We start from the raw sequence: 26,569 nt of genomic DNA, 5'->3' as shown, positions 1-26,569 counted from the left end.
GTTGGAAGGGAGCATGAGGGTCAATCTAGCCCAACCCCCTGAGGGGGGTTTTTGCCCAACATGAGACTCGAACCCACAACCCTGAGATTAAGAGTCTCATGCATGTATCTCTTAGCATCATTTAGAAATTACTGGGTTTTTATTCCTATAAATGTATTAAAAATAATCACAACCTACATATTTTGTATATTATTATTTTTTGATGTGAGGTCTCTCTTGGAAATAGAAGCATTAGTTACTCTCTGCAAACCCACATGCCTTGGAAGGGCTTAATCCGCTAATGAATATGGTATGATCAGTCAAAGAGCCTGAGATGCCATGCCATACCTTGCCTTGCCTTGCAGTTTCCACTGTTTGCAATGGATGTGCTAAATAGACTATGAAACCAGATTAACGGGAGCTGGTTAAAACATGCTTCTGAGCTAAGGCATTTGGAATATCTCATGTCTCTGAGAAATAACCACTGCAGTTTTGATAGAAATTGGATTAGACCGAAACATTAATTTTCAGATCTGTTTTTAAAAGTCACAACTGTCAGGTCCTAAGTGTGTTGCAAAATCCACATCCCGGGCAAATTTATAAAATAGGTCTCAATTGTTTTGTGACAGCAGCAGACTAGATTTGACATTAGATCTAATTTTTCATAGTTTGACATGCTTATGCTTCGCTGACTATTTGCTACACCACCCGGATTAGTTGATAGTTGTGCATGTACCATGCAGCAAGCAGTGAAAAGAAAATCAAAAGATTGATTCATAGAATTCGGAGAGCAGGTTCAGAGCCAAATTTGCTAAAAAAATAATTATGATGTTTTAGGAAAGAAAAATTCGTTGAGACTGCAGCCAGGTACTGTGAGATTTTCATGTGTATTTTTTTTTTTTAACTCAGGATACAAGCAAAATCTGTGCCAAAGCACCGCTTTTAAAATTATATATATACACAATACAATTTATATAAAGAAAGACCTAGAACACCTAAGATGTTTTTTTCTGACAGAAAGTTTTGAAGTTTTTTTTAATCTAGTCCATATTTCCATAGAGAAAATTGTTAAAATCTCTGTTCAGTTTTTAAGGCAAATGGTGGTAACACTCATAATTCTTCCCCACCGCCTGTTCCTGTTAGAATTAAGAAATCTTCTTGATCTCTTCTCCAGTCTTGTACGTGGTCCTGGTGTATTAAAAACCATACACCTTTTTAAAAATACACAGCAATTGTTCGTAAAATCATCAGCGTTGTGAAAAGAAAAAGCCATCAGAATCCTAGAAGGTTTCAGTACCTCAGCCTCTTCCAGAACTTATTTTCTGCCCTGATATACTGTATTTAAGGAACAGAGTAGTAAGTGAAAGCACCAAGTGCCTCAGAGACCACCATTTTTCTTCCCCTTAGAAACAGTCTTCAAAAAGCTTTCCCCCCTTCCTATCCCTGCCCCTTCTTGTTTGTTTGTTTAATGCAGCAGGCAAACCCTTGTCCAAATTGAGGCCAAAGATTCCATGAAATACATTCTTCCTGGAAAACTTTATTATGCATTTGTCGTGTTTGGTGAGTCAGGAACAGGCTCTGAAAAAGAAACAGTGATGATTAGTTCACTTTTTTTCCCTTCCCCCCTGTATATTCATGCCTGCAGACTTATTTATATGTAGTTATATGTCTGCTGCCCCTTGTAAAGATTTCTGAGCTGGTTTCTTCTCACCTCCCTCCCAAAAGCAAAGAAAAAATGAGAATGCAGTGAATGAGAATTCAGGTTGCATCCCTCTATGCTAGCATTCATAGCATATAAAAGCCTTTTTCTGGAGCCATAGCAGGCAGCATTTGTATATACTGTAGAAGCCACAGTACCACCCCAACCAAGAGGTTAGGAAACGTCTCAAGTTCTCCAGAGTCCTCCCTCCCAACACTAGGGGGATTGAGTCTGGATTCTGACCAGAGTTCCAGCTGCTGGCTTTCCATAAGTGAAACAAAACTGATAAGAGAAACTCCTAGGAGCCAAAGGGTGCTGTTCATCTCATGATTTCCTCCCTTATCTGATCTCAAGGTGTTTGAGAACGTGGAGCGTTGCAGCAAACAGCACTCCCCATCCCCTTGATCTTGGACGTGTAGTCAAATGTATGGCCGTGGGCAACTTCTGAAAAGGAAATTATTCCACCAGCATTTGGCGTGCATATATATATATATATATATATATATAGAGAGAGAGAGAGAGAGAGAGAGAGAGAGAGAGGTAAAGGGACCCCTGACCATTAGGTCCAGTCGTGACCGACTCTGGGGTTGCGCGCTCATCTCGCATTATTGGCCGAGGGAGCCGGCGTATAGCTTCCAGGTCATGTGGCCAGCATGACAAAGCCGCTTCTGGCAAACCGGAGCAGCACATGGAAACACCGTTTACCTTCCCGCTATAGCGGTTCCTATTTATCTACTTGCATTTTGATGTGCTTTCGAACTGCTAGGTTGGCAGGAGCTGGGACCAAGCAACGGGAGCTCACCCCGTCACATGGATTCGAACCACCGACCTTCTGATCCTGATGTTGGGAAAGATTGAGGGCACAAGGAGAAGGGGACGACAGAGGACGAGATGGTTGGACAGTGTTCTCGAAGCTACGAACATGAGTCTGACCAAACTGTGGGAGGCAGTGAAAGACAGGAGTGCCTGGTGTGCTCTGGTCCATGCGGTCATGAAGAGTCGGACACGACTGAACGACTAAACAAGGAACTGACAACAAGGAACTGACGAGAGAGGGAGGGAGAGAGAAATGAATAATTACCCAGTGTTGGGAAGAAACAGTCCCCCGGGACTGGAGGGGAGAGTGGAGTATTCGGTTCCGAGAGAAGATGTCGACCTGACTCTGATTGCTGGCGGCTAGCCATGTAGCTTAATTGCGGCCTGGCTTTGGGCTCCAGATTAATGGTAGGAATGTCATCAAAGACAGGATTCTCGATGCCATGGGTGTTGCTGAAAGGAAAAGCACAGGTTCAAGACACCAACCAGACCAGAATCAAGTCTCATTCTCATTCTCCTCTTACTTCGATGGAAAACGAATTCTATTTATATTGCTGCTATTTGTGTCTTTATTATATCGAGGAGAGAAGTACTGGTGTGTATTAAGATGTGTTTAGTAGTGCCTGAATGACTATTTCAGTGCTTACTAAGATCTGAGTCAGCCACAAACCAATTAGAGAGTCTATTTTTTTTGCTCAAAATATTCCTTTTAAAAAGCCAAGTTTCCAGCACTATAAAAATATTCATTTCTTGAAGGCAAACTAACTATTTGTCATGTCAGTAGTGACACCAAAATTAATTTCCATCTTTCAGGGTCTTGTTTATCTAGGTAGTTTTGATTCAAGCAAAACCTGCAGAGCAGCACCTGTAACGCATTTAATGCTGTCAGACAGTCCATTTTAGAACTACGGAGGGGTCATATTTTAATTAATGTAAGCAACAGAAGAACCCGTTGGTGGGTAAAGCTAGATCTATCACCATGTTAGATCATCCTCTGGCTAGGTGGGATTATTACCAGTTAACTCTCTTTCAGAACAAAAAAATCAAGTACGTAAAAGTTTTATCTTGTACCGGGAATGTTGTGTTATTTGGCTTAGAGTATGAGGTTCAGAAAGCCTGGATCAGACCAAGAGCAGGTATGTACATAAATCCATAATGTGCAACTAAGTTTAGCAGTGTGCGAGCTTGGGACAGAGTATATGGATGAAGGGCCAAAATCTTTCCCCCTTTACTGAATGGCTGGTGCCAGCCTATTGAAAACCCCTTACTGGCATTCTGCCTGTAGGAAAGACGCTACAAGGAAGGTCTGGGCAAAGTTTTGTTTGACCATGTCCCCTCTTTCCTAACACTGGCTGTGAAGATCATTGGATAGAGCTTTAGGGCTTCTTTCAACTAATAGTAGGGTATGGTTGAACGGTAGGTGAAGTTGAGGCCCACAGGTTTCCAGCCACCTGCTGCAAATATAACATGGAATCTATATAACGCTAATTCCAAGATTACTCAGGGCCGGCTCTAGGTAGATCCCCGGTGGCGCGGGAAACCATGCTGCACCCTGCGAGGGCGGGGGCGCCAGAGCAATCTCCGCCCCTCAGCGCCAGGGCAGCAGATCTGCTTGAGACTGCCCTGAGATTACTGATCTGACTGCCTTAACTTTTAAAGTCCTAAATGTCCTAGCTCAGGGTATCTCAAGGAACTATTCTATCCATGTGACATCCCTTCACCTCCACTACACTGGCATCTTATAGCAACTTAAGAAACTCTACTTCAGATACCAACATTGAGGAGGTGTGTTTGGCACCTACTAGGAGGAGAGCCTTTTCCTCAGTGGCTGTCTTCTCTGTCGAATTCCTTTTCTAGCAAGGCTTCTTGCTAAGACACAAAGTTAGGCTGCTGCGTTGCTGTGGTTTCATTAATTGCTTTATCCCATCTGCTGCTAAACCGCAACTTCTTGATGCTTCAACCTCTCTTGATTTTATTGTGTGCCCTAAGCCAAATTCCGAAGTAAAAATATAGCAATACAGTAAAACAGAATTTCTCACCTCTCCATTCTGACAAGTTCGTGAGCACCTGCAAAAAAGGAATGCTGTGTTGTTACTGTGACATTTCCCTAGGCAGTCCTACAGTATTTCACATTGGGGGAAAATTCAGGTGATAGAATTTCAGGTATACCAGTAGAAGAAACCCAAAGGTAATTTTGTCCATCCCCCTTGAGCTGAGTGTATGGTCTTTTCTATTCAAGAGATCTATCCTACAGATGAGGAGGTCATGGTGCATATAAGGAGGCCATGGTGCATGTGCATTTCCAATTCCTCTTTAGTGACTGTTTGCTTTGCTTTTCCTAAGCAACAAATTCCTTTCTCTTTCGTCGTGAAGCTTATTGGCTTGGTGATTTGGACTGGGGAAGTGGAAACTATTAATCCACATGGCACGCAGATACCAGATATAAGCAGTTTAGCAGTGGCCAGGAATGGTATTCTGTCCGTTATTTCATTCTCTTTCCTTCTAGTGAAAACATTTATATGAATAAGCAGAAGTTAAATCCTAACAAAATTTACTGCGTATAATACAGGGATCTTGGTCCTACAGTTCCTCCTGTGCACCTTTATTTGAGCTGCTACATAAAAGAGAAACTTTACAGTTACCATTCAAGTCTGATTCATGAATTGTTCCTGGATTTTCAGTTTCAAGTGTTGAAGCTCTCATATTTAGTAACTGAAAACCTCAAGGGTTATATATACGGTATATCTATCTATCTATCTATCTATCTATCTATCTATCTATCTATCTATCTATCTGCGTGTTTGTGCAGGAACATATATTTATGCATATTATCATAATTTTATTTCAACCACATTTTTCCCCCAGAAGGGAAATATTTATAGCATATGAACATCTGGAATGGTGGATTCTTTGTTTAATAGGCCATCAGCTGAGGGTGGGTGTGTTTTTAGATGTTGTTCAAATAAGCACAGAATTAAAACAAGCTTGTTTGCTGCGAGAAACAGTGCTTTGTGATGTTACGAGTAAGCATTATGCATTCCAGTGGGCAAAGAAGTAGACCGTGTATAAACAGGGACAGAGGTGGTTTTAAGGTAGTGTGGCTGGTGTAGCAGTACTGGGCGCCAGGACCCAGTGGCATAGCATAGGAGAAGCAGAGGGGCAGTGGCCCTGGGCGCAAAATTCTAAGGGCACAGCCAAGTGCCCCCATCACTGAGGCCTTGTGGCTAAGCTCCTGCTCCCTTCCAGAGCTGTGGAGAGGCAAGCCGCACCCCCTTGCCAGGCCTTCAGGGCTGGGACGCATGCCTCCACCCCAGCTGTCCAGTCCACCAGTGGGGCACACAACACTTCCCCTGCCCCGGGCACAAAAAAACCACACTATGCCACTGCCAATGTCACAGGGGCACTACAATACTGATGTAAACTGAGTGAGAAATGGGGGGAAGGCATCAAATTGTAGCATCACACAGAGCACCACTGAAATTTGAGAGGCCAAAGTCTGCCACTGATGGCGATGGGGTAATTTGTTTTCTGATTTGCATTTGCCTAGCAAATACTTTCAACAGGGAATAACAAACATGCAATGGTGGGGGGGGGGAGTCAAGAAAAATATTAACACAACAGTGTTACATATGCATTGGCAAAAATAGTTGGTAACTTGCCTTCACTAAGCAGAGGGATTTGGGGGGGGAAATACGTATTAGAGCTAATCATCAGGAATGTGTTGCAATTCCTGACTCTAATAAAAGGCACATGACTTCACGGGGAGTTTGATTCTGAATACCTTTTTCCTGAAACAGCACCAATGAAGGCTTTAAAATAAATAACCGAGAAGTGTGGTAATGTTATTACTCATACTGCAAAAATATTCAGTATATATACTAAATGTTTAAAAAGGAACTAGCTTGCTTTACTTTTCTAATTGTCTAAAGTGTTACCAACTTTTCTAATTTAAAAGCGTGACCAGTCCTATGCCTGTTTTACGCAGGTGAGTTCAATACAGCTTACTTCCAAGTAAGTGTGCATGTATATTCTGACCATGTTAGCATTCTGCTAACTGCTGGTAGCACAGGAAATCCAGAGCATACCTTAGACCAGGCACCCCCAAACTTCAGCCCTCCAGATGTTTTGGACTACAATTCCCATCTTCCCTGACCACTGGTCCTGTTAGCTAGGGATCATGGGAGTTGTAGGCCAAAACATCTGGAGGGCCGCAGTTTGGGGATGCCTGCCTTAGACTCTGTGTATTAGACAGGGTTGTCCCGTATCAACTCGGAGACAGGCTTTCCCTTTAAAGCTATAAAACAGCAAGCAGGACAATGCACCTAGAGCCACTTTGCCCCCTTTCCATCTCTGCCTGCAGTTGGACTAAAGAAACTAACATCCTGCTTTGCTACAGTGGGCAGATTGAGACGCATTGGCAAAAGGGGCTTGTGGGACACTCTGTGAGGTGAGTGGGGCTGAGAGACTTCAGAGAAGTGTGACTAGGCCCAGGTCACCCAGCAGCTGCATGTGGAGGAGCGGACACACGAACCCAGTTCCCCAGATTACGAGTCTACCGCTCTTAACCACTACACCATGCTGGCTCTCAAAACACAATTTAAATGGAGCTTTCCACTGGCATTCCCTCATGCGTTTCCTTAACCTGAGGTTGGGAACACCCACCCCACAGTCCTTAATAGGCCCACCAGGTCTGCCTGTTTGCCCAAGCCATGCCCACCTGCCCTACAGGTGTGGGGGCAGGTAAAGCTGCAGCTGTGTCGAAAAGGTGTTTGCAGTCCCTGGGCAGCTGATCATTGAGGCTTACAGATTATGTGCCTTTGCCTATGTGGTTTGATTTCAAACCACCCCCTGCAAAAATGGTTCACTCGACATTATTGTGACAGCAGGTGGTTGATTCCTGAGACTCTTAGGACCAGAAGCCATTGCAGTTTGTGAAATTAAGTATGAGAATCGAATAACCTGTGCACTGGTCATCGTTGTCTCTCTTTCGAGCGTAATGCTCTTTTTCTGATTCAGTCTGCTTTGGCCCGGGTGCACTCACCCTCACAAAAACAAAGTCACAAACAACTAAAATGACCAATAGGGTGAAGCAATATTTGTTAAGTTGCTGAGCAAACTGGAAAGATTTATTTTCATGAGAAGATTTTCATGTTTAGTAGGTGGAGTACACATATTCGTATGAGGGAAATTGCCATATTCGTTCTTCAATTATATCTAAAAGCCTTCTTTAACTTGAAGCCACTGTATTGGTTTAGATTTAACTGTAGGACTGATGGGTTTATATTCATATTATTTAATATTAAACAATTTACTCTTTCAGAGAAAATTAGTATTCACAATTTTTAAAAAATTACATTTAAAAAGAATTTTTAAAAAATTACATTTTAAAAATTGGGGTCTTTTTGCAATTTATTTTGAGACTAGAAATTATTCAGCGTAATTAAACGGGATCATATCCAACTTGCGTATGTTGCTCACAAAATTTGCTTCTCTCCTACTCCCTCTGTTTGCACTTTTTTGTATTTCCTGCTAGCATTTTCTTCATTCTTCTACACATTTTTTGTACAGCAACTGAAACACTAGTCCTTTGCTGAGTCTAAAAGCACCTGTTTTTTGCAAGAGTAACTTCCTCCTTATTTGCTTCTTATAGTAACTAGATTCCCAGAAACCAAGCCCCAGGGGCGTCTTAGCCATAGAGACTACTGCTGCAAGGTACCACGGTACGAAGTTCTGGAGGGTGCCTTCGCCATGCCGTGCCATGCCCGGAGCCTCCTCCCTGCCAGAGGAGCCACCCTCAAGCCCCGCCGGCAGCACTGCCCTCGCCCGCCTCTTCTCAGGCTGCGGGCGCGTTGCGGGGAAGCTGGCCGTAAGCCTCCCGTCGGCACAGCAGCCAGGGCTCCCTGGACTGCAGCACTGCACAGCCACTTCGGCCAAGGAGGCGGGGGCGGAGCACAGCTGCCAGTGTCTCCACCCGTCAGGCCGCCCCCTCTGGCAGCCCGCCACACCTGGCCCAGCCCGGTGGAGCACGAGTCCGGCGTCAGCATCACCGGTCCTGCCCACGGCAGGCGAGTAGCAGAAGGGACGGCATGGCGGCGGCATGGGGGGCGCCTCGGAGGAGCTGAAGCAGCAGCTGCTGATCGGCCAGTTTGTGGTGGCCACCGGCTGCGCCGTTGACCAAGCCCGGGAGCTCCTGCAGGCCGCAGTGGGCCACAGAGGGGCCCGAGGGAGAGGCGCGCCGCGGGGGGCTGAGCCACCTCTCAACATCTCTGGAAAATGGAGTCTCCATCCCCAGAGGAGCCACCCTGGAGCTGCTGCCCGCCCGGGGGAAAACGTGGGGGTGGGTGGCGCCCAAGGGATCCCTGCACCACTGTGCCAGATAAGCTTAAGAAAGATCAGATTGGACCGTCTTATTTTCTTTTCCTTTCCTTTCTGAGGGTGGAGGAATCCGTTAGTTGATTGCCTTCAACTATGCCTATGTGATGCCCATCAGTGTGGTAGATTGAAGCAAGGCTGTGAAGCAAGATTATTAAGGAGACAGGGGGAGACTAGGCCATGTGAGCTGAGTCAGTCATCACACAGCAGCTAGATTGGGCAGAGCCTGCAAGACAGTCCTCTAGAGCAGTGTTTCCCAACCTTGTGCCCCCAGATGTTTTGTGACTACAATTCCCATCATTCCTGACCACTGGTCTTGCTAGCTAGGGATGATGGGAGTTGTAGTCCAAAAACAGCTGGAGGCACAAGGTTGGGAAACACTGCTCTAGAGACTGCTTAGTCAATCTGCACAAGACGGACCTAAACTATTCAGTAAAATCACCTTTCTTCTTTGGTTCCTGAATATACCGTAGCTCTTAACTTAACAATGGGCATTTGATTGAAATCTGCTTCATTCTAGCCAAGGCAGAGAAGGATCAGAATGAAAGTGGAATAGAAGGTCTCTTAGACTAGCCAGGGCTAGCTCTCTCTGAAACCTCTGGCTCCTAGGCAGTAGCAGGAGTTGGAGAACTCTTAGTGTGGGGATCTCCCTCCAAGCAATACAGAAGGAGTGTCATTGTGTATGTTTTGCCTGCTACAAGTGTGTTGTGGTAATTTAGTGGAATTGAAGAAGTTCCCCATTTCTCTTCCTCCCATCCCCCCAAAAGTACAGTATCTGTTGGAAGGCAACCAGTGTGTTCTGATGTACTTCGCAACTTCTGCAATGTAAGAGTTCTGAACCTCAGAATGTGAGGCAATCCACTGTGTTTGAATTCTTACATCCAAAAAACATTTGCTGGAACTTTGCACAATGAAAACAGCTAGGGAAGTATTAAAATGGAGCTGGGGGGGGGATATATCCAGTACTTTTTTCCTTTAAAAAAGTGTTTAGGGGTACTCTCATTTTGAATAACCCTTTTATAGTTCAAATTGGGGGAAATAAATACAGTAAATGGACAAAAGTACAAAGATTCACAAAATGTTTAGGGTTATGCGTACCCCTGCATACCCCCCCCCAAAAAAATTCACTGGCTAAACTTAAAATGAGGTTTGAAAAGATGAGGGAATTTTTTTAACAAAACAATCCAATGAACTCTACATTAGTTAGTCTAATTAGCTCCAGATTTTAATGCTTTCATTCCTCTACTTCTTACAGTTAAGCTGTAGAAGGAATGAAGCAGCTGCTGAAATTTAACCACACTGTTCATACTGAATGAAACTGTAATATTTATATGAAATGGAAGAAGGTTGTTACACAGTTTAAAAAACACACGTCTTTTTCACACCTCAAGGTAATGTATTTCCAAGTATTAGCCCTGCTAGCTGTGCATTCCAATGTGAATGTTCTGAAAGCAAGGCAAAGCAATCAATCCCAATGGGGATTTGCGGGTGGCACTGTGGGTTAAACCACAGAGCCTAGGGCTTGCCGATCAGAAGGTCGGCGGTTCGAATCCCCGTTGCTCAGTCCCAGCTCCTGCCAACCTAGCAGTTCGAAAGCACATCAAAGTGCAAGTAGATAAATAGGTACCGCTCCGTAGGGAAGGTAAACAGCGTTTCCGTGTGCTGCTCTGGTTCGCCAGAAGCGGCTTTGTCATGCTGGCCACATGATCTGGAAGCTGTATGCCGGCTCCCTCGGCCAATAACACGAGATGAGCGCCGCAACCCCAGAGTCAGTCATGACTGGACCTAATGGTCAGGGGTCCTTTAGACAGATTTAAGTTACAAGTCTCTCTAAGCCTTATATGTAAAAATGCCCTGAACTTTTGAAGAATTCAGACGAGCCAAATTCTGCAGTGATCATGAATTGTTATTTGTCAGTATATGAGTGTGCATCTATTTACACTTAAGAAAGGTGAAGGCTCATCCTGTTATAATTTTGCACTTTAAAAAAAATTCATTTAGGGAGTGAAACAAATGTTTGGTGCGTGCTAGTTAATTTTATTGCATCATTAGTTTATGTAAGTAACAAAAAGCAACTGGCATTACGAAAAGGAAGAGAGGTTCATTTTTCTTTTGTAGTGAGACCGCCCTTTGGCATAGAACAGTGCTAAGGAAGGAGTCACCCCCAATTCTCTAGTTGCCTGTCTGCAGGCACAGTTGCTCCATGCAACTCAGAAAGAAGAGAACATGCAGCAGCATCCTGGCCCAATATGAATGCAGTATTACAAAAACGATGCAATTTCTACCGTAAGTAGCGACAGCACTATGCCACACCCCAGTACAATTTAACAAGCCGATGCTTTGTTAACCAACCCTGCCCTTTCGTTCCACCCATTCCTCTCAGCCATCCATTTTCCGAGAAATGTGTATAAACAGGAGTCCGAGGAGGGTGGAGAGGCTACAATGCCTGGAACATGAAAGCAGCTGACAGGCTGCTAAATAGAGGGGTGGAATGTTGGCTTTTGATCAGAATGACTCCTAATATGCAGAATTGGGGGCAGAATAGACGTCACACAAATATTTGTTTTATTTAAACTAATTCAGCAACGGAAACACTGTAAGATATTGGGGGAGGGTGGCTTCCCTTACGCTTGACTCAGAGGCTGTAATTACTGCTGAATGCTGTGGCAGGAGTAAGAACCTATCAGCATATAAGAGCTCTTCTCGGAGCTTTGGACTGGCTGCCAATCTGCTACCGGGCTGAGTTCATGGCCTAGTTTATATTGACATACAAAGCCTTTACTAGCTTGGGACCAGTTGCCTTGCAAGATCATTGTACCTGCTTCAATCTGTGGTGCTGGCACAGTTACAGATGCCACATAATGCTTGTTCCACACCTGTAAGAAATCAATCTTTTAGTGCGGCGGCACCCACACTTTGGAACTCCCTGCCTATTGTCGTCAGGCAGGTCAGGTGTAGGGTTGCCATACGTCCAGAATTTCCTGGACATGCCCGGAATTCTGCAGTCGGAAGCAATGTCTGGGTGAAAATCGGGGAAATGTCTGGGAAATGTCTGGCAGAGCTTTCTTGCTGATTTCCCCCCCCCCCAAAAAAAGCTCGAAAGCATCAATTTGTGTGTGTGTGTGTGTGTGTGTGATTTTGCTTTTTAAAAAAGCAACATTTGTGTCTAGATTTTCGCTTTTTGAAATGTGGCAACCCTAGGCAGGTGCCTTTGCTGTCCTCTTTTCAGAGCCTGCTAAAAACATTTTCATTCAGACAAGCCTATCCAGACATGCGAAGTGTGTCTTAATCTGGTCTTAAGTTTATTGCGGGTTTTAATTATTTCTGAATGTTTTAAATACTCGATTAACCGCTTTTACGGACAATTTTATGGCTTTATTCTTTTTGCAAACCACTTTGAAGTTTTACCGCAGTCGGGCGATATATAAATGTTGTAAAATAAAATATACGTAGCAGCTTTCTGCTCATTGCTTCTCGTGGGCAATAGGAAGTGGTGAAAGTCAGGAAAAAGGCCAGTAATGGCTTATGGAAACATTTTTGTATTCAAAGCAATCAGTGCTGTGCCACGTCACACAACTTCACTTCCGCTTAGGATTTCCAAGTTCAAATCCAGAGCTCATGGATACATTTTAAGCAGCTCTCCAGCAGCAAATGGGATGCAAGCCCCTCAGCTGCCTTCCCCTTCTGCCTACTGTGAAGCAAAACAGGTCCTGTGAGAGGGAAGAGCTAACGAAAGGACTACTGCCATTGCCATGAAATTTATCACCAATGCATAGTACAGCCATCCCCAAACTGTGGCCCTCCAGATGTTTTGGCCTACAATTCCCATGATCCCTAGCTAACAGGACCAGTGGTCAGGGAAGATGGGAATTGTAGTCCAAAACATCTAGAGAGCCGATGTTTGGGGATGCCTGGCATAGTACTTCAAAAGACACACACATAGCCTCCCAGAAGCAATTCTGCTTTCACTATAAATGGCTTGGTATCATTAATGCAAATGCAATAGCACAAATATTTTCATACTAGCGCCCGTGCTCTTGAAAGGACACAGAGGAGGAGAACCAGATACGTATATGTGTCTGTTTGCCCCGAATACTAAGTCTGTTAAGGAGAAATAAATCAAGACGGGATGGGGTGAGGAAGGGGAGGGAAACGTTTTGATACTTACGCCTGTTAGCAATTGCTTTTCTCTGCTTGTAAATGAGGAGCAGAATTAGGGGAAGGCACAGAATGCCCACAATGCAGGCCCCTGTTGCAAGTGCAGCTGCTGTGACATCTGAAAAAGAGCAAGGAAACAGGGAGAGTCACATCATCAAGCAAGCAGAAAGATTATTCTCATTGCTGGAGGCTATTGGGTGTGAATTTGGTGGTTTAGATATGAGGCCAAAATGCCCTGAATAGAAAAACAATTCCTTTATAGTAAAAGTTTTGGTGCCTTTGCCCCAAATAATAATATTCCTGTGTAACAAAGTAGATTTTCATTATTTCAGAAATGTGGTGCTCCATCAAAATTTAGTTGAATGTCCCTTAACAATTTTACAAGGCTGTAATCATTACAAGGCTGTAATCATGGGGCGCGGGTGGCGCTGTGGGTTAAACCACAGAGCCTGGGGATTGCCGATCAGAAGGTCGGTGGTTCGAATCCCTGTGACGGGGTGAGCTCCTGCTGTTTGGTCCCAGCTCCTGCCCACCTAGCAGTTTGAAAGCACGTTAAAGTGCAAATAGATAAATAGGTACTGCTCCAGTGGGAAGGTATACGGTGTTTCTGTGTGCTGCTCTGGTTTGCCAGAAGCAGCTTTGTCATGCTGGCCACATGACCTGGAAGCTGTACGCTGGCTCCCTCGGCCAATAACACGAGCGCCGCAACCCGAGTCTGTCTTGACTGGACCTAATGGTCAGGGGTCCCTTTACCTTTAATCATTATTCAGTTGAAAAGAAATGTCTCAAGCATTTGAGAAAGATAACAAATGCAGTTGTATATAAACCTAGGACAATTATATTATTGCCTACTGGGTTCTTCATATAGTTGCACTGCTTTCTGCCAGACTGAAATCTTATAGAGGTGTGGTTACTCCTGACATGGAGATGAAGTCTCCCACCAAGCCCCTGTGCTGCATTTTGAAGTGAGAGAGCAAATATTTAACATATATAAGATACCAATAATGCCTTAGGCACTGCCTCCGAGGGCTTGCAGTCTACAATAAATACGTACGGGGCAAGGAAATGTTGGGTTGGGGCAGGCAAATAAACTAGGCAGTTGAGTTGGGGCAGGCAAATAAACTTGGGTTTATTGGGTTGGGTTGGGTTGGGTTGGGGCAGGCAAATAAACTAGGCAGGGTTGGGGAGAGTTAGGGAAAAGTTAGTGAAGGTTTGTGGTGTTGCTAAAGATATGAATCTTAAGATAAGCAGGAAACCACCGGATTAATAGTGCACAGGAAGCTACTTCACATGCATGGAAGCAATAAATCAGATGAGGCCTATAAAGAATGGAGGAGATAATGGCTAATATGGGGGATTAGGAAAGATGGTCAAGTTGAGCCTGTAAGTCAGTGCAGGGAGACAGGTAATGAGATAATAAATAAATATAAATAAATAAAAACCCACCAAATAAATAAACAGAAACAGAATATGTAATCTGCTCTCATTTAAAGAAAACGATTTGTCTGAGTTGCAAAGGTAGCCTTACTTTCAGTCTCTATGCTGGCAGCAGAATGAAGCGTGCAGTTTGGGAAAGTAGCATTTGCTGTAAAATAAAAGAAATAGTTGTTAGTTTCTTGGAAAGTCAGTTCTCATGCAGTCTTTAGAAAAAGGGACGAACATAATGTGCTGGTTTGGGTGTGAATGAACATTGCGCCCTGGTTCACTTTCACCTCCTCCCCCATGTGGCCACGAGGAGGAGTTAGGAAGCTTTCCCTTCCGATAAACGTCCAATCAGAGTTTATGAAACTGGCTTGTTTTCACTAACAGTAGTTAAGATACAGTTTGGGGTTCTGATGACATGCTTTGCTAAACTGATTAATCTAAAGCAAAATATATAAAAAAGCTTTTAATATTCCCCTCACAGCTATGGTGGAGGAGAGGAAAGAGAAGAGAGCATGAGTCTAGGGGAGGCTAGGCTCATTCTTGTAACATTGAACTGTGAGTTAGCATTATGTCTGAATAGCCAGTCGCTACAGGACGGACAAATCCCGAAGTCTTGGGACGCTTCCTAATTTTTTATTGGTTTAAAATGATTATACAGTGGTACCTCGGTTTGCGACCACAATCCATTCCGCAGAGGCAGTTGCTTGCCGAAGGCATGCTTCTGCACATGCATGAAGCACCGATAGAGCGCTTCTGCGTGCTGCGCAGATCGCATCTGCGCATCCGGCACCGCGGAACCCAGATGTAAACACTTCCGGGTCTGCGGCAGTCGCTCGCCGAAGCAGTTCCTCGTTGAGGTAGGCGTAAACCAAGTTTAACTGTATATGATTCTCTTATTATAACTTCAAAGCATGCATAAGGTTGCAACCCAATTCTTAAAAATAGGGGGGGGGGGCTTTTAAAATTCACTTCGTGCTCTGTTTTTAAGCATGCTGCTACTAGGGTGACTTTTTCATCTTCCTGAGCATGATCTTTTTAGCCTATCAGGAATCATGGGCTATGATGATTTCACACTATGTAGGTAATCAGTTAGTTGTGTGATAATATCACTAGGCCAGTTAAGGCAGTGTGGTCAACGTTTCTTGGATCAACATTGCGCTCACTCTGAATGGACAAGCCTATCTATGGAGCAACATCTGAAAAACCATCAGATAATGAAATTTTCACCACTATCAATGTGTGTGTGTGTGTGTGTGTGTAGTGTTCCTAGTTTGGCTCAGTTTTAAGCTTTCTCTTTTGATTACCCCCCGCAATGGTAGTCTACAGTTTTTGATTGTTAGGATGGCATTCAACTAAGCTTTCAAAATTGAAATTACAGTGGTACCTCGGGTTAAGAACTTAATTCGTTCTGGAGGTCCGTTCTTAACCTGAAACTGTTCTTAACCTGAGGTGCCACTTTAGCTAATGGGGCCTCCCGCTGCCGCCGCGCCATTTCTGTTCTCATCCTGAGGTAAAGTTCTTAACCCGAGGTACTATTTCTGGGTTAGTGGAGTCTGTAACCTGAAGTGTCTGTAACCCGAGGTACCACTGTATTGAACATAACTAAGCACTTTAGGCTTGAGGGAAGGGATGTAGCTCCGTGATAAGAGTATCTTCTTTGCTTGCAAAAGGTCCCAGGTCCAAATCCCCAGCATCTCCAGGTTAGGGCTTCCTGGAAAGCTGCTGCCAATCGATGTAGACAATAGTGAACTAGATGGGCCAGTGATGTGATTCAGTATAATGCAGTTTCCTATGTCAGTTAAGTCCATTAAGGGACTCTCTCTGAGTAAAACTTGGTTGAATACCACCACCCTTAGTGTAGGAACATCCATGCCAATAGGTTTGTATGTGTGATTCTAGGAGAATAAGAAACGGGAGAAAATATGGCTTTAGCTATATCTGCTTTGTGTACAAAGTTCACCTGCCTTTTTGTATCCGAAGTTCCATGAAACCATGAGCCTGTTGCTTGGCATGTGCTTTGTTGTGCTCCTTTTCAGCCTCTACCACGTAGCAGCAGTAGTTCCCACTGTCCTTGAGAGTAAGGTTTGTCATGGTGACATAAAACGTCCCATGGTGATCCGAGGAGAATTCCAAACCATGGTGGCTCACACGCTGCCCATTGTGCTTCTCTGATTCATGATGCAGCTCCTTTGCTGAGACATTGCGGACATGCTTTTTCTGGGAGCAGCTCTGGTCTCCCTGGTTGCTGAAGTACCAAAATTTGTAAATGGAGTCATGTTGTGATGCAAGAGACCCACTGAGCTTGCAAGTCAAGGTGACCTTCTGACCCTCAGGGCAGATATAGAGCGCGTAAGGAGTGGTGATTTTAAAGGTTGTTGACTGTGCTGCAGGAAGAAAGCAGAATGTTAGAGAAGCATGCGAGAGATTCAACTTAGTACGTCAAGTACAGAGAGGCATTATTGTTTCCATTACGCAAGAGAGTAAAATGTGGCTCACAAAGTTGCACTGAATACCATTCTGGTAAACGAAGCAGGGGCTTCTGGTGCAAATGAAACTGTACCTTTATTAAAGTAAAAATAAATAAATGATCACAGAATATTTTTATTGGTGGTCACCTTTATGTGCAACAGCACCAACAGGAGCCTATAACCTGATATATTTCTGATGCCACAAACTGCTGTAAAGTTAACTGTTACATTTCACTGGAATCAATTAAACATGAACCAAGAAGAGGAGGAGGAGAAGCTGTGAGCCAGAGTGTTTTGTAGAGACTGGACCATTTCTACTTGAGGACATTCAGAGTATGAGTGCAGGGGCATAGGAAGATAGGGGCGGTGGGGTCAGTGTGCCCCGAGCGACGCGATCCCAGGGGCGCCATCGCCGCTGCCAAAACGCACCCCGCCCCTGCGTGCAGTGCCCCCCGCCACAAAACGCACGCCACGTCACTGCGCACAGCGTGCCCCGCTCCCAGAACGTGCGCCACGTCACTGGGGGCAGCGCGCCTGCTCTCCGCCCCCGGTGACGGAGCATGAAGGTCCGCTGCTGTGTGAGTGTCTTAAGACATGCTTGCTGGTATTTGTGTCTACCTTCACCCATGTTCCTAAATAGAGCCACTTTCCCTTTTAAAAAAAGGAACAGCTGTAGTTCTTGGCCTCACCTCACCCCTCAAGGCCAAATTTGCTAAAAATTCATTTAAATGAGTTTTAGAAACAGTTAAGGCTCAGACTTCTTAAATTTTTAAAAAATCATCTGGAGGGATCACCGCAGAGAAACGTTTGCTATTGAGTAGTTCACAGAACCTTGATAAACTGCGGTTCTTAATGTGGAATTGATTTGGATTGTTTAGAAGGGTTGTCAGTTCCTGCAGGGATTAAAAAAAACAGCTGCATATTTCCATGTTAATTCATTTAAGTGTATGCAGATTTAGGATTGCCTGTTGACTCATATTTTTGCCATCTGAGATGCGGTGGGCGGACAAACAGCGATGGCTCAGTTCTGTACTTGGGACAGCCAGAATAAAAGCTGCATTCAGGTCAGCTGCAATATTTGGATACATCTGTCACCCCAAAGTGGTATATTGATGCAGTTTGCCTTAGAAATACCAGTAGTTCAATGAAGCATGCATACAGCAAGGCTATTTAACACGGGGGTGAGGTTGGGGGGGGCGGATCTGACCCTCCAGGCCTGTCTGTCTGACACCCTCTCAAACATACCCATTTTCCCCAGACCACACCCATAGCCATCCCTATTTGGCACCTTCCTCAAGTGTTTTTGCCTGGCTGGAATCTCAACTTTGATAATGTCTCTAGTTTGCTTGGATGGAGAAGAGAATAACAGGTGTTTGTTGTTGCTGTTTTTGGGATCCGTGTGTCTCAAGAGACTAGTGCAACAAACATTGTTCTACCTACTTTTACCTCTCGCCTTGCCCACCAAGAGAATGTGGCCCGCAAAAGGCGCAGTTGTGGTTGCTGGCTCTGATAAAGCTTCCCTGCCCCCTGATTTAATGTGTTCCATCCCTTTTGTAACCACCAACTTTTAAAAAAACAAACTGCAGTATCCCTTTGTTTTGTTGTTATTCTATGTGATTAAGTAACTTCTAGCTTTTTAAATCTGAAGAGTATTAACAAAATATGTTTTCATTTACTGCAGCAACATCCTGTTTGGGGTTTTTATGGCTAGAGCTTTAAGGTGTGTGCAGGTTGTTGTTTAAGTTTCATATCTTGCCTCTCCCAGTGGCAGAGTAATTCTGCAGTTCACCAAGCGCTTCCTGCAGCAGGAGGAAGCCATGCAGCACTAAGTTATTGAAGAGGGTTGGGGGGGGGAATGGCATGAAGAGGCAAACCTCTTCTTGCAGCCCCCTTCTCGCCTTGTGCTGGGTTTTTGTCTACTTCCTTCAAATCTCCCCAACACTGTAGGGAGACTATTGGAGAAATTTGGGGGAGCACAGCAAAAAGAGGCTCAAGACTTACTAGATTCCGCTCCCCCTTCAGCAATGTGATTGGATCCCTGGGTGCTTTATATTGAAATTTACAGGTGCCAGAGCTCACCACGAACCTCTCCCTTGTTCTCTTCAAATGGCAATGGTGCCCACCTGAGAGGTGCCGTAGCTGAGCCCCTGTGAGCTCCAGATGAAGGGGAGGGAAGACCCTGGCCAGGACGGATGAATTTCCTTAATTTGCAGAAAGCTCTAAACTTTGTTCTCACTATTACAGATCCACTTAAAAAGAAGAAGATGAAACTGCAGTTTAATCTTATAGGCTAACTTGGGGAGCAGGGAGTGATTGAGGAGAGAGGGTGGGCAATCCACTCTCGTGATGTTTTCTGTCAAACTCCACCCACTGGCATGGACAGCAAGCAATGGAATAGTAATGAATACGCTGCCTTTAAAAAGAGTGTGTGTGAACTTGATAATTAATTCATTGAACAATTAACCATAAATGACGGTACAAAGGTCTTGGGTGAAACCATGCCTCCTTCCAACCACCTCTGAGTTAATTGCATTTAAATTCGCCTAATAATGCAACACAGGTGGTGCTAATATTCCACGAATCTTTGGGAGACAGTATGATTTTACTTCCTTGGCTTAAGCTTAATTAAACCTAAATGTCAGAATATTTAAATGGCAGTGAGCAAGGCAAATGTCAAAATGCCTGTGTGACGATCAACCAAATATCTTACAACGAACACTTAACATATTTTTTTTGCTGTTGTCTAAATACAGCAACATTGTGTGGCAGTGCATGATATGGTAGTGGTGTCTCGGCTCAGGGTGACAGAAGAGGGGGTGGGGGAAGAAACCCGTGCATATAAGTTGATAACACTGTAAAGCACAATTATTACTTCCCCTGTAACAGATGTCAGTAAACTAGTGGCACCAGTTTTCACTTAGATGACACAGAAGACATAGTTTAAAATTCGGGGAGGGGGATGGAATTGGGGAAAACATTGTGTGTAGTTTAGCATAAGTCCACTTTTTTGCAAAATGGTTCATCTTCCTACGGCACCTGTCTCATAAACAAGAAAACACCTGCTCTTTTAAAGGATATTCTTGTTCCTCTTCCACCACCTATAGTCAGTCAGCATTCTATGCCACTGAGCATACACGGTCTTCGCTGAACTGTTCTTGGTAGCTTTTTGCCCACCTAAGTCGTTCCCCTTAAATATATGTTATATTTCTGCAAACCTTGAAACTCCCCCAGACATGCCAATATCGTTCTCTTGGGTGTGGATGTGCTTCAAGTTCAGCACTTGGAAAACGACTTTGCCATTAGTATATACTAGAATGACTGCTGCAGCTTCCTCTCCGTGTTCCAGGAAGATGCTGATAATTCTTTTCTGATATCTCTTAGAGAGCTCCGGCTCCCTGTCCAGAGCTATTGTTTGCACACTCTAGGGAGAAGGAATAATTGCGGAACCCGTTGCACAACTCTTAATGAAGTAGTTCCTTATGCTACACAGCATAAACATGCCCTCAGTGAAGGGGCTTTTCCCCCTCTCCATGGACCGTAATAAGGAAGTCGCACCAGAAGGGCGTCCTCCCTGTATTTCAGCCAGCACTTTCAAGTTTCAGGATGCAAGGCGTGTCATTTCTAATGAAGAAGTCTTTCTTGCATGGAAATAGAAAAGGCACCAAACTGAATACAAAATCAGTTTAACGGGATTCTAAGATTCAGAATGCCTTCCACAGATTTTCACATCTGGGATTTGCAGGTACTGTAACTGCAAATAGAGCTTCTCCAACTTTATAGATAAGGGAGCTTATTTCATGAGTGGCTCAGCAATGCTGCCAAGTGACAAAGGAAGTACTTAGTACATGCTGTATGTACTAAGTGTATTGACAAGGCAGCTACAGCAATGGCTCACCTGTCTAAAAGGGTGTGGGAGAATGTGATGCTAACAACCAGTACCAAGATGAAGGTCTACCAGGCTTGCGTGTTGAGCATGCTGTTTTATGGGAGTAAGTCATGGGTAACTTACAACCACCAGGAGTGACGCCTCAATTCCTTCCACATGCACTGCGTCAGGAAGATTTTCGGCATCACATTGCAGGATATAGTCTCAAGCAAAGATGCACTTTCCCAAGCTCACATTCATAGCATGTCCACACTCCTCTGTCTCAGCAACATCTATGCTGGCTTGACCATGTCCACAGAATAGAAGATGGCAGGCTCTCCAAGGCCATGCTCTATGGGTGCTGGCTTCAGGTACTAGGCCTGTTGACAGACCACCTCTGTGTTACAAAGATGTCAGCACGCAAGACATGAAGGCTGGCAACATCAACCCCGCTGTGTGGGAATCCCTTGCAGGTGACCACAGTGCCTGGAGGCAGTCAGTCAGGCCATGCATGCATAGCAGAGTGACCCGCAAAGAAATGACAACTGCAAGGAGTGCAGAGAGAAGAAAAAGCCATGATGTATCTGCAGCAGCACAACCAGATGCCTTCATCTGCCCCAGCTGCAACTAAACATGTCTCTCCCGTATCTGCCTCTACAGCAACAGCAGACACTGTAACTCTTGACGGTTTTACTTCGCCCCCAAAGGCGCACTCCTCCATTGCTTCTTGAGACAGACAGATGATAACCCACAACATGAGGGATGAGCTCGCATGTGAATTAAGAGGATCCCCTCACAGTCCTTGCCCCTGGGAAGCCCGCAAGTGGCAGGACACAAGGTAGAAATGAATGGACCCGCAACAGTTCCAAATACATATTTTACAGGGGAAATCCATAAAAATCGGAGAGCAAATACAAATGTGGGTGGAGGGGGGGGATAGAGGTTAATGTAAGCACAAAAGCAGCTAGGAGGGCTGCAGCGCTGCTGCCCGAGTGTTTCAATTTCTATTTGTTTGTTTCCATTTGGCAAAGCTCTAGAATGCATCCAGCTACTCACAGCAACCACTCACCAGGACAGTGTGGGGACAGACAGGGGTCGTGGCAAAGCTTAGAGATCTTTGAAATATCAAGTGGCATAGAAATGCTCATGAATAAATATTGGGTCTGCCTGTGCAACTGCTCCAGGGATGCTAATCCATCCTTTCTGCTGATGCACCCATGCAGCCCCAACTTCGTTACCACCCTGCCTCATCCCTACCCTGGTACACATCATTGAAGCTGAAATCAGGAAGCGGGGTTCCATGGCTCCACCCCATAGTGCCAGCCACTCCTGCTACTAACTTAAGACCGTAGGAAGCCTGGGCTGGCCCTACCACCAGGTAGCTGATTCTGGGTATCATGAAAGCGCAGCAAGTTGTTAAGTTGTTTTGTTATTTTAACAAAATTTCTATACTACTTGATTGCAAAAAAAGAGACAATACCCCACAGCACAACACAAAATAACCTCTAAGCTTTTACAAAAGTATAAAACAAAACATTAAAATTCCCGGTGGGTTTAAAAAAACAAACAAACAACCAGTTAAAAACAGGTATTAAGAAACTTTCAAGAGAGGATGGTTCAAATTAGCTTTAAAAGTTTCAAAGGACATGTAGCTTCTACCTCACTGGATAGGCTTGCCTAAACAAAAATGTTTCAGGCAGGTGCCAAAAAGGAGGCATCTGGCTGTGGTCAATAGGCAGAGAGTTCCAAAGTGTAAATAGTATTATGTGTCACCTGGAACAGTTGCCCATTCAAAAGAGTCAAGTGGGCACATATGGAGTGAGGCATCCAACCCTACAGGTAAACCAGTCCCTAGATGTTAATGGCTTTGCATACAAGTAACAGTTTGAACTTGGCCCTGTACTTGAACTGTTGTGGCATTTTTATTGCCAAGGAGGGAAAGGTACTTATGGTATTTTCTGCCTCAGATGCCACAATGACTCAACTGGTCTTGAGTACCCGGTACTAAGCACTGGGGGAGGGGAGCATTTGATGCTCCACCTCAGGCAGGAAAAGTCTTGATCTGACACTGTAAGTGGTTTTCTCATCATGTTCTTACATCATGCTCTTTCTCAACCTCTCTGAAAATTTGACAATCAGATACAAGTATGTGCCCATAAGTGCTTGTGGTGGTGGTGGTGGGGGGGAGCTGTTTTGTTTGCATTTTAAACAAATATTCAGAGCTATATAATGTTATTTGTTATCTTTTGGTTAGATGCCTTTAACGCAAAGTCCTTCAGCCTCATAAGAACTCTTGAGAAGCAGAATATTAATATTCACATTTATATATGCAGAACTGAAAGACAGTTATTTGCCCAACACCACCGAGTGAATTCACAGCTTAGCAAAGATGTAACCTTGCACAGATCCAAGCCCATTGCTGTCTGTCAGACTGTGCTAGCTAACTGCAATAGTTAAGGAACAATTTTGACGCTGGCACACTTGCTGATTATTTCGACAGCTTGTGCAAAGGAGAGGAGCAATTGTAAACTGAAATAATTTTCTTGTTCCCGTGCTGTTCCTCTCGCCTAAAACATGATTTGTAAGGCATCAATGACTTTAATATTTTTCAGGTGATCTCAGCTGAGCCCCAGTTACCAAGGGAAAAAACAATCCTGTTTCCTCTGCGTTCAGCAAAAAGCCCTTTAGGCATCACGTATGACATAGCAGCCTTGCAACAGTTATCTGAAGGATATTTTAAAAAACCAGTTGAAGGCCTGATAGTTGGTCTGTAGCCAACTCTGGACTTCAGACCCCACATACTCAAATATGTACACAGCTGTTTGTTTTTTACTGGGCAGTTTTAGAGCCAGAAAAAGTTTGCCAAGCAGGTGAGGATACAGGTGTGTGTGCCAAAGGCTTCGCAACTCATACAAGCGGATTGGCACAGGCATCCCTGTGGGCCACCAAGATGCTCTTTTTGGAACTCATCCCTCACCTGTTGGCAAACTTCATTCACCACCAGCCTGGGAACAACTGCATCCTGCAAATACTTCAGAGTGAAGCAAACCAGCCCTGCTTTTAGCCCACTCAGCCTGCCTTTGGGGAGGGATAGAAGTGGGGAAAGCCAAGGATGCCCACCCACTCACCTGCCCTGGGTTGAAGAAGCACAGCGAGGAAGGGGGGCAAGAAATGGGGAGGAAAGTTGCTTCAACAAGGTATCGAAACTCCATCTGGTTCCCTCCCACCACACCCCTCCTGCCACCCAACCCCCAGCCCAACCCACATTAGCAGCAACCTTCCTCGCTGCTTTTTAAAGCGCCTCTCCCCAGCCAGGTAGCCTCCCAGGGAAGGGTACCGGGGGGGGGGCTCAAAGGCTTCTTCCCCATCGGGAATCCTTGCCCCTCAGGTCAACCCAGTGGGAATGCAAATGCGCGGGGCTTGGCGCAGACCCAGTTGCGCACTCCGAGACTCCCCGCCTGCCCTTACCTCGAGGGAGAGCCAAGGCAAGCGTCAGCAGGAGCAGCGGCGGCGGGACTCGCCGCTTCCTTGCCTCCTGGTCCATGCCTCTCGAGGTGAAATAACAGTAATAATAAATCCCTTTCCGCTCGCCTCTCCCCTCTGGGTGGGTCTCTCTCCAGCGGCTGGCGCCCGGAGCTGGGCAGTCCCGAAGCAGAGCCGAGAGGGAGTTGCAAAACTCACAGGAAATTTCAGCAGCCCCGATGCGCAAACCCAGCGCGGGGGGGGGGCGCTTTGGACCGGGCGGGGAGCGCGAACGGAGGGCTCCCCCTGGAGGCCCAGAGAGAAACCGGGTATGCCTCGCGCACGTGACGCATCGATTTGACAGGTTGGGAGATTTTCCCGTCTGTAGCGTTCAAGCTTCGTCAGGCCATCCTCCCGCCCCCGCCTTTTGTTTGTTTAACAGGATTTATATACCACTTAATTATCAAAGCCTCTAACCGTCCCGTCCCCCAGAAGAAAAGTAGGTTGCAAAGAGCTGTTTGATTCAGACAGGTTTTTCTCTTAGGGTACCAATTTGCAGTTGAGCACACTGCCTCTTGCTACAATTGGGGCGGGTGGGGAAGCCTTAGGGTAGGGGGAGGGATTGCAAGTTAACAATGTAGAAAGACAGTGTTGCGCAGAGGTAGAACACACCTGGGCAGATGCTGCCTCAGTATTCAAGCCACCACCACTTCCAATTATTGGCTCTTGGGCAGGAATGAGGTAGACCAGAAAGCCCCTGCCAGCCAGAGTAGGGAATATTGAGGCTAGATGGACTTGTTAAAAGGCAGTGTTGTATCAAACATTTGAAACCAATACTTGAAAAAATCGCCAGGTGCTCGTCAGTCATCCCAGTGCTTTTCGGCAGCCGGTACTTTTGGAGCTGAAAGTAGATTTGCTTTTTATTACACAAGTTGTACACAAATGTATGTTCTTGTGCGGTGGTGAGAAAGTGATCTTAGGAGACATGTATTTATTTATTTATTTATTTATTTATTTATTTATTTATTTATTTATTTATGTTTGTGAGTCAAGTGGTTATGTCAATCAGCTTAAGCTCCAATGGTTTATGCAGTGCTTGGCTTTCTCTCTCTCCCTCCCTTTCTCTCAGCTGTGCTTTTAAAAGATGCTCTTTGATTCTGACATAGCCATATTAAAGCAACCAGATAAAATAGTAAGTTGAGATGGCGCGGCTTTGAAGACAAGAGAAGAAAGATCAGAGAGAGAGTACAAAGGGAAAGGAGATGTCATGCTCACACGTGAAAACCGAGCAGGGAAACTTGCAAGAGGCTCTTAGCAAAGATGTCTTTTGTGTGATCAGACAGCACTTCAACCACAAGATGTTGCATAATTGCTCTGCTGTGTAGCCTACCATGTTGTTACATGATTTCCTGGAGCTTTGCCTAGGACTGCGGCCCTCCAGATGTTTTGGGCTACAGCTCCCATGATCCCTAGCTAAGAGGACCAGTGGTCGGGGAAGATGGGAATTGTAGTCCAAAACATCTGGAGGGCCGAAGATTGGGGATGCCTGGTCTAGGAGATGTTGCAGAAACAGTGTGTGGCCAATTAAACTGATTGGGCTGGTTGGTCTTATAGGTATCCGAAAGGCAGTGCTGCTTACAGTAGGCTTTGAGTTCAATCTACTCAATAGGTAAAGGGACCCCTGACCATTAGGTCCAGTTGTGACCGACTCTGGGGTTGCAGTGCTCATCTCGCATTATTGACCGAGGGAGCCGGTGTACAGCTTCCAGGTCATGTGGCCACCATGACAAAGCCGCTTCTGGCGAAACCAGAGCAGCACACGGAAACGCCGTTTACCTTCCCGCCGGAGTGGTACCTATTTATCTACTTGCACTTTGAGGTGCTTTCAAACTGCTAGTTTGGCAGAGCAGGTTGGCAGGAGCAACGAGAGCTCACCCCGTCGCAGGGATTCGAACCGCCGACCTTCTGATCGGCAAGCCCTAAGCTCAGTGGTTTAACCCACACTGCCACCCGCATCAAATCTACTCAATAGACAGGTACAATTTGAAGAATGCAGCAAACCTTTGATGTATTGAATCAGCCCTTGCTTCTGATAAGGAAGGAGGAAAAGTGAGTTGATTTGCATGAGCAGACCATCCTGCTGAAACAGTTTCTGAAATCTAGCCTGAAAGGGAGCTCATGTTCCATTAATGACGTCTTGTCAGGGTATTCAGTTTGAATTTGTTTCCAGTAGCAGCTTTGAAGGTGCTTAACACTTCCTCTGATCTAAATCTTCTCTCCAAACTTCTATTAGCCCCACAAGGGACAATGAAAATACTTGGTCCA

The 26,569-nt window shown here is 45.0% G+C and overlaps 2 protein-coding genes across 2 annotated transcripts in view; one reads left to right on the top strand and one right to left on the bottom strand.

The window, feature by feature from the left end:
* Positions 1–26,569, top strand: part of CDH23 (cadherin related 23) — a 397,278-nt gene that overhangs the window by 324,875 nt on the left and 45,834 nt on the right. The window lies entirely within an intron of this gene.
* On the bottom strand, positions 848–24,501 carry VSIR (V-set immunoregulatory receptor). Its single transcript, XM_035137594.3, has 7 exons — positions 24,251–24,501; positions 16,414–16,833; positions 14,553–14,609; positions 13,035–13,142; positions 4,534–4,561; positions 2,760–2,947; positions 848–1,557 (listed from the first exon to the last, which is right to left on the bottom strand). Exons 1-7 carry the CDS (start codon positions 24,324–24,326, stop codon positions 1,520–1,522), a joined length of 915 nt encoding a protein of 304 aa, XP_034993485.1. The 5' UTR covers positions 24,327–24,501; the 3' UTR covers positions 848–1,519.

The sequence above is a fragment of the Zootoca vivipara genome, chromosome 5 (assembly GCF_965207765.1).
Source record: "Zootoca vivipara chromosome 5, rZooViv2.hap1.1, whole genome shotgun sequence".
In the NCBI taxonomy this organism is placed as follows: domain Eukaryota; kingdom Metazoa; phylum Chordata; class Lepidosauria; order Squamata; family Lacertidae; genus Zootoca; species Zootoca vivipara.
The sequence above is the reverse complement of the archived record's forward strand: the minus strand, read 5'-3'. Positions and strand labels throughout refer to the sequence as shown.

Coding starts and splice junctions, on each gene's coding strand:
- VSIR (XM_035137594.3), bottom strand. CDS start 24,326: ATGGACCAGGAGGCAAGGAAGCGGCGAGTCCCGCCGCCGCTGCTCCTG. Junction 14,610..16,413: donor GGAACTTCGGATACAAAAAG/GCAGGTGAACTT, acceptor TTTATTTTACAG/CAAATGCTACTTTCCCAAAC. Junction 13,143..14,552: donor TGCCAGCATAGAGACTGAAA/GTAAGGCTACCT, acceptor GCTCTTTTTCAG/ATGTCACAGCAGCTGCACTT.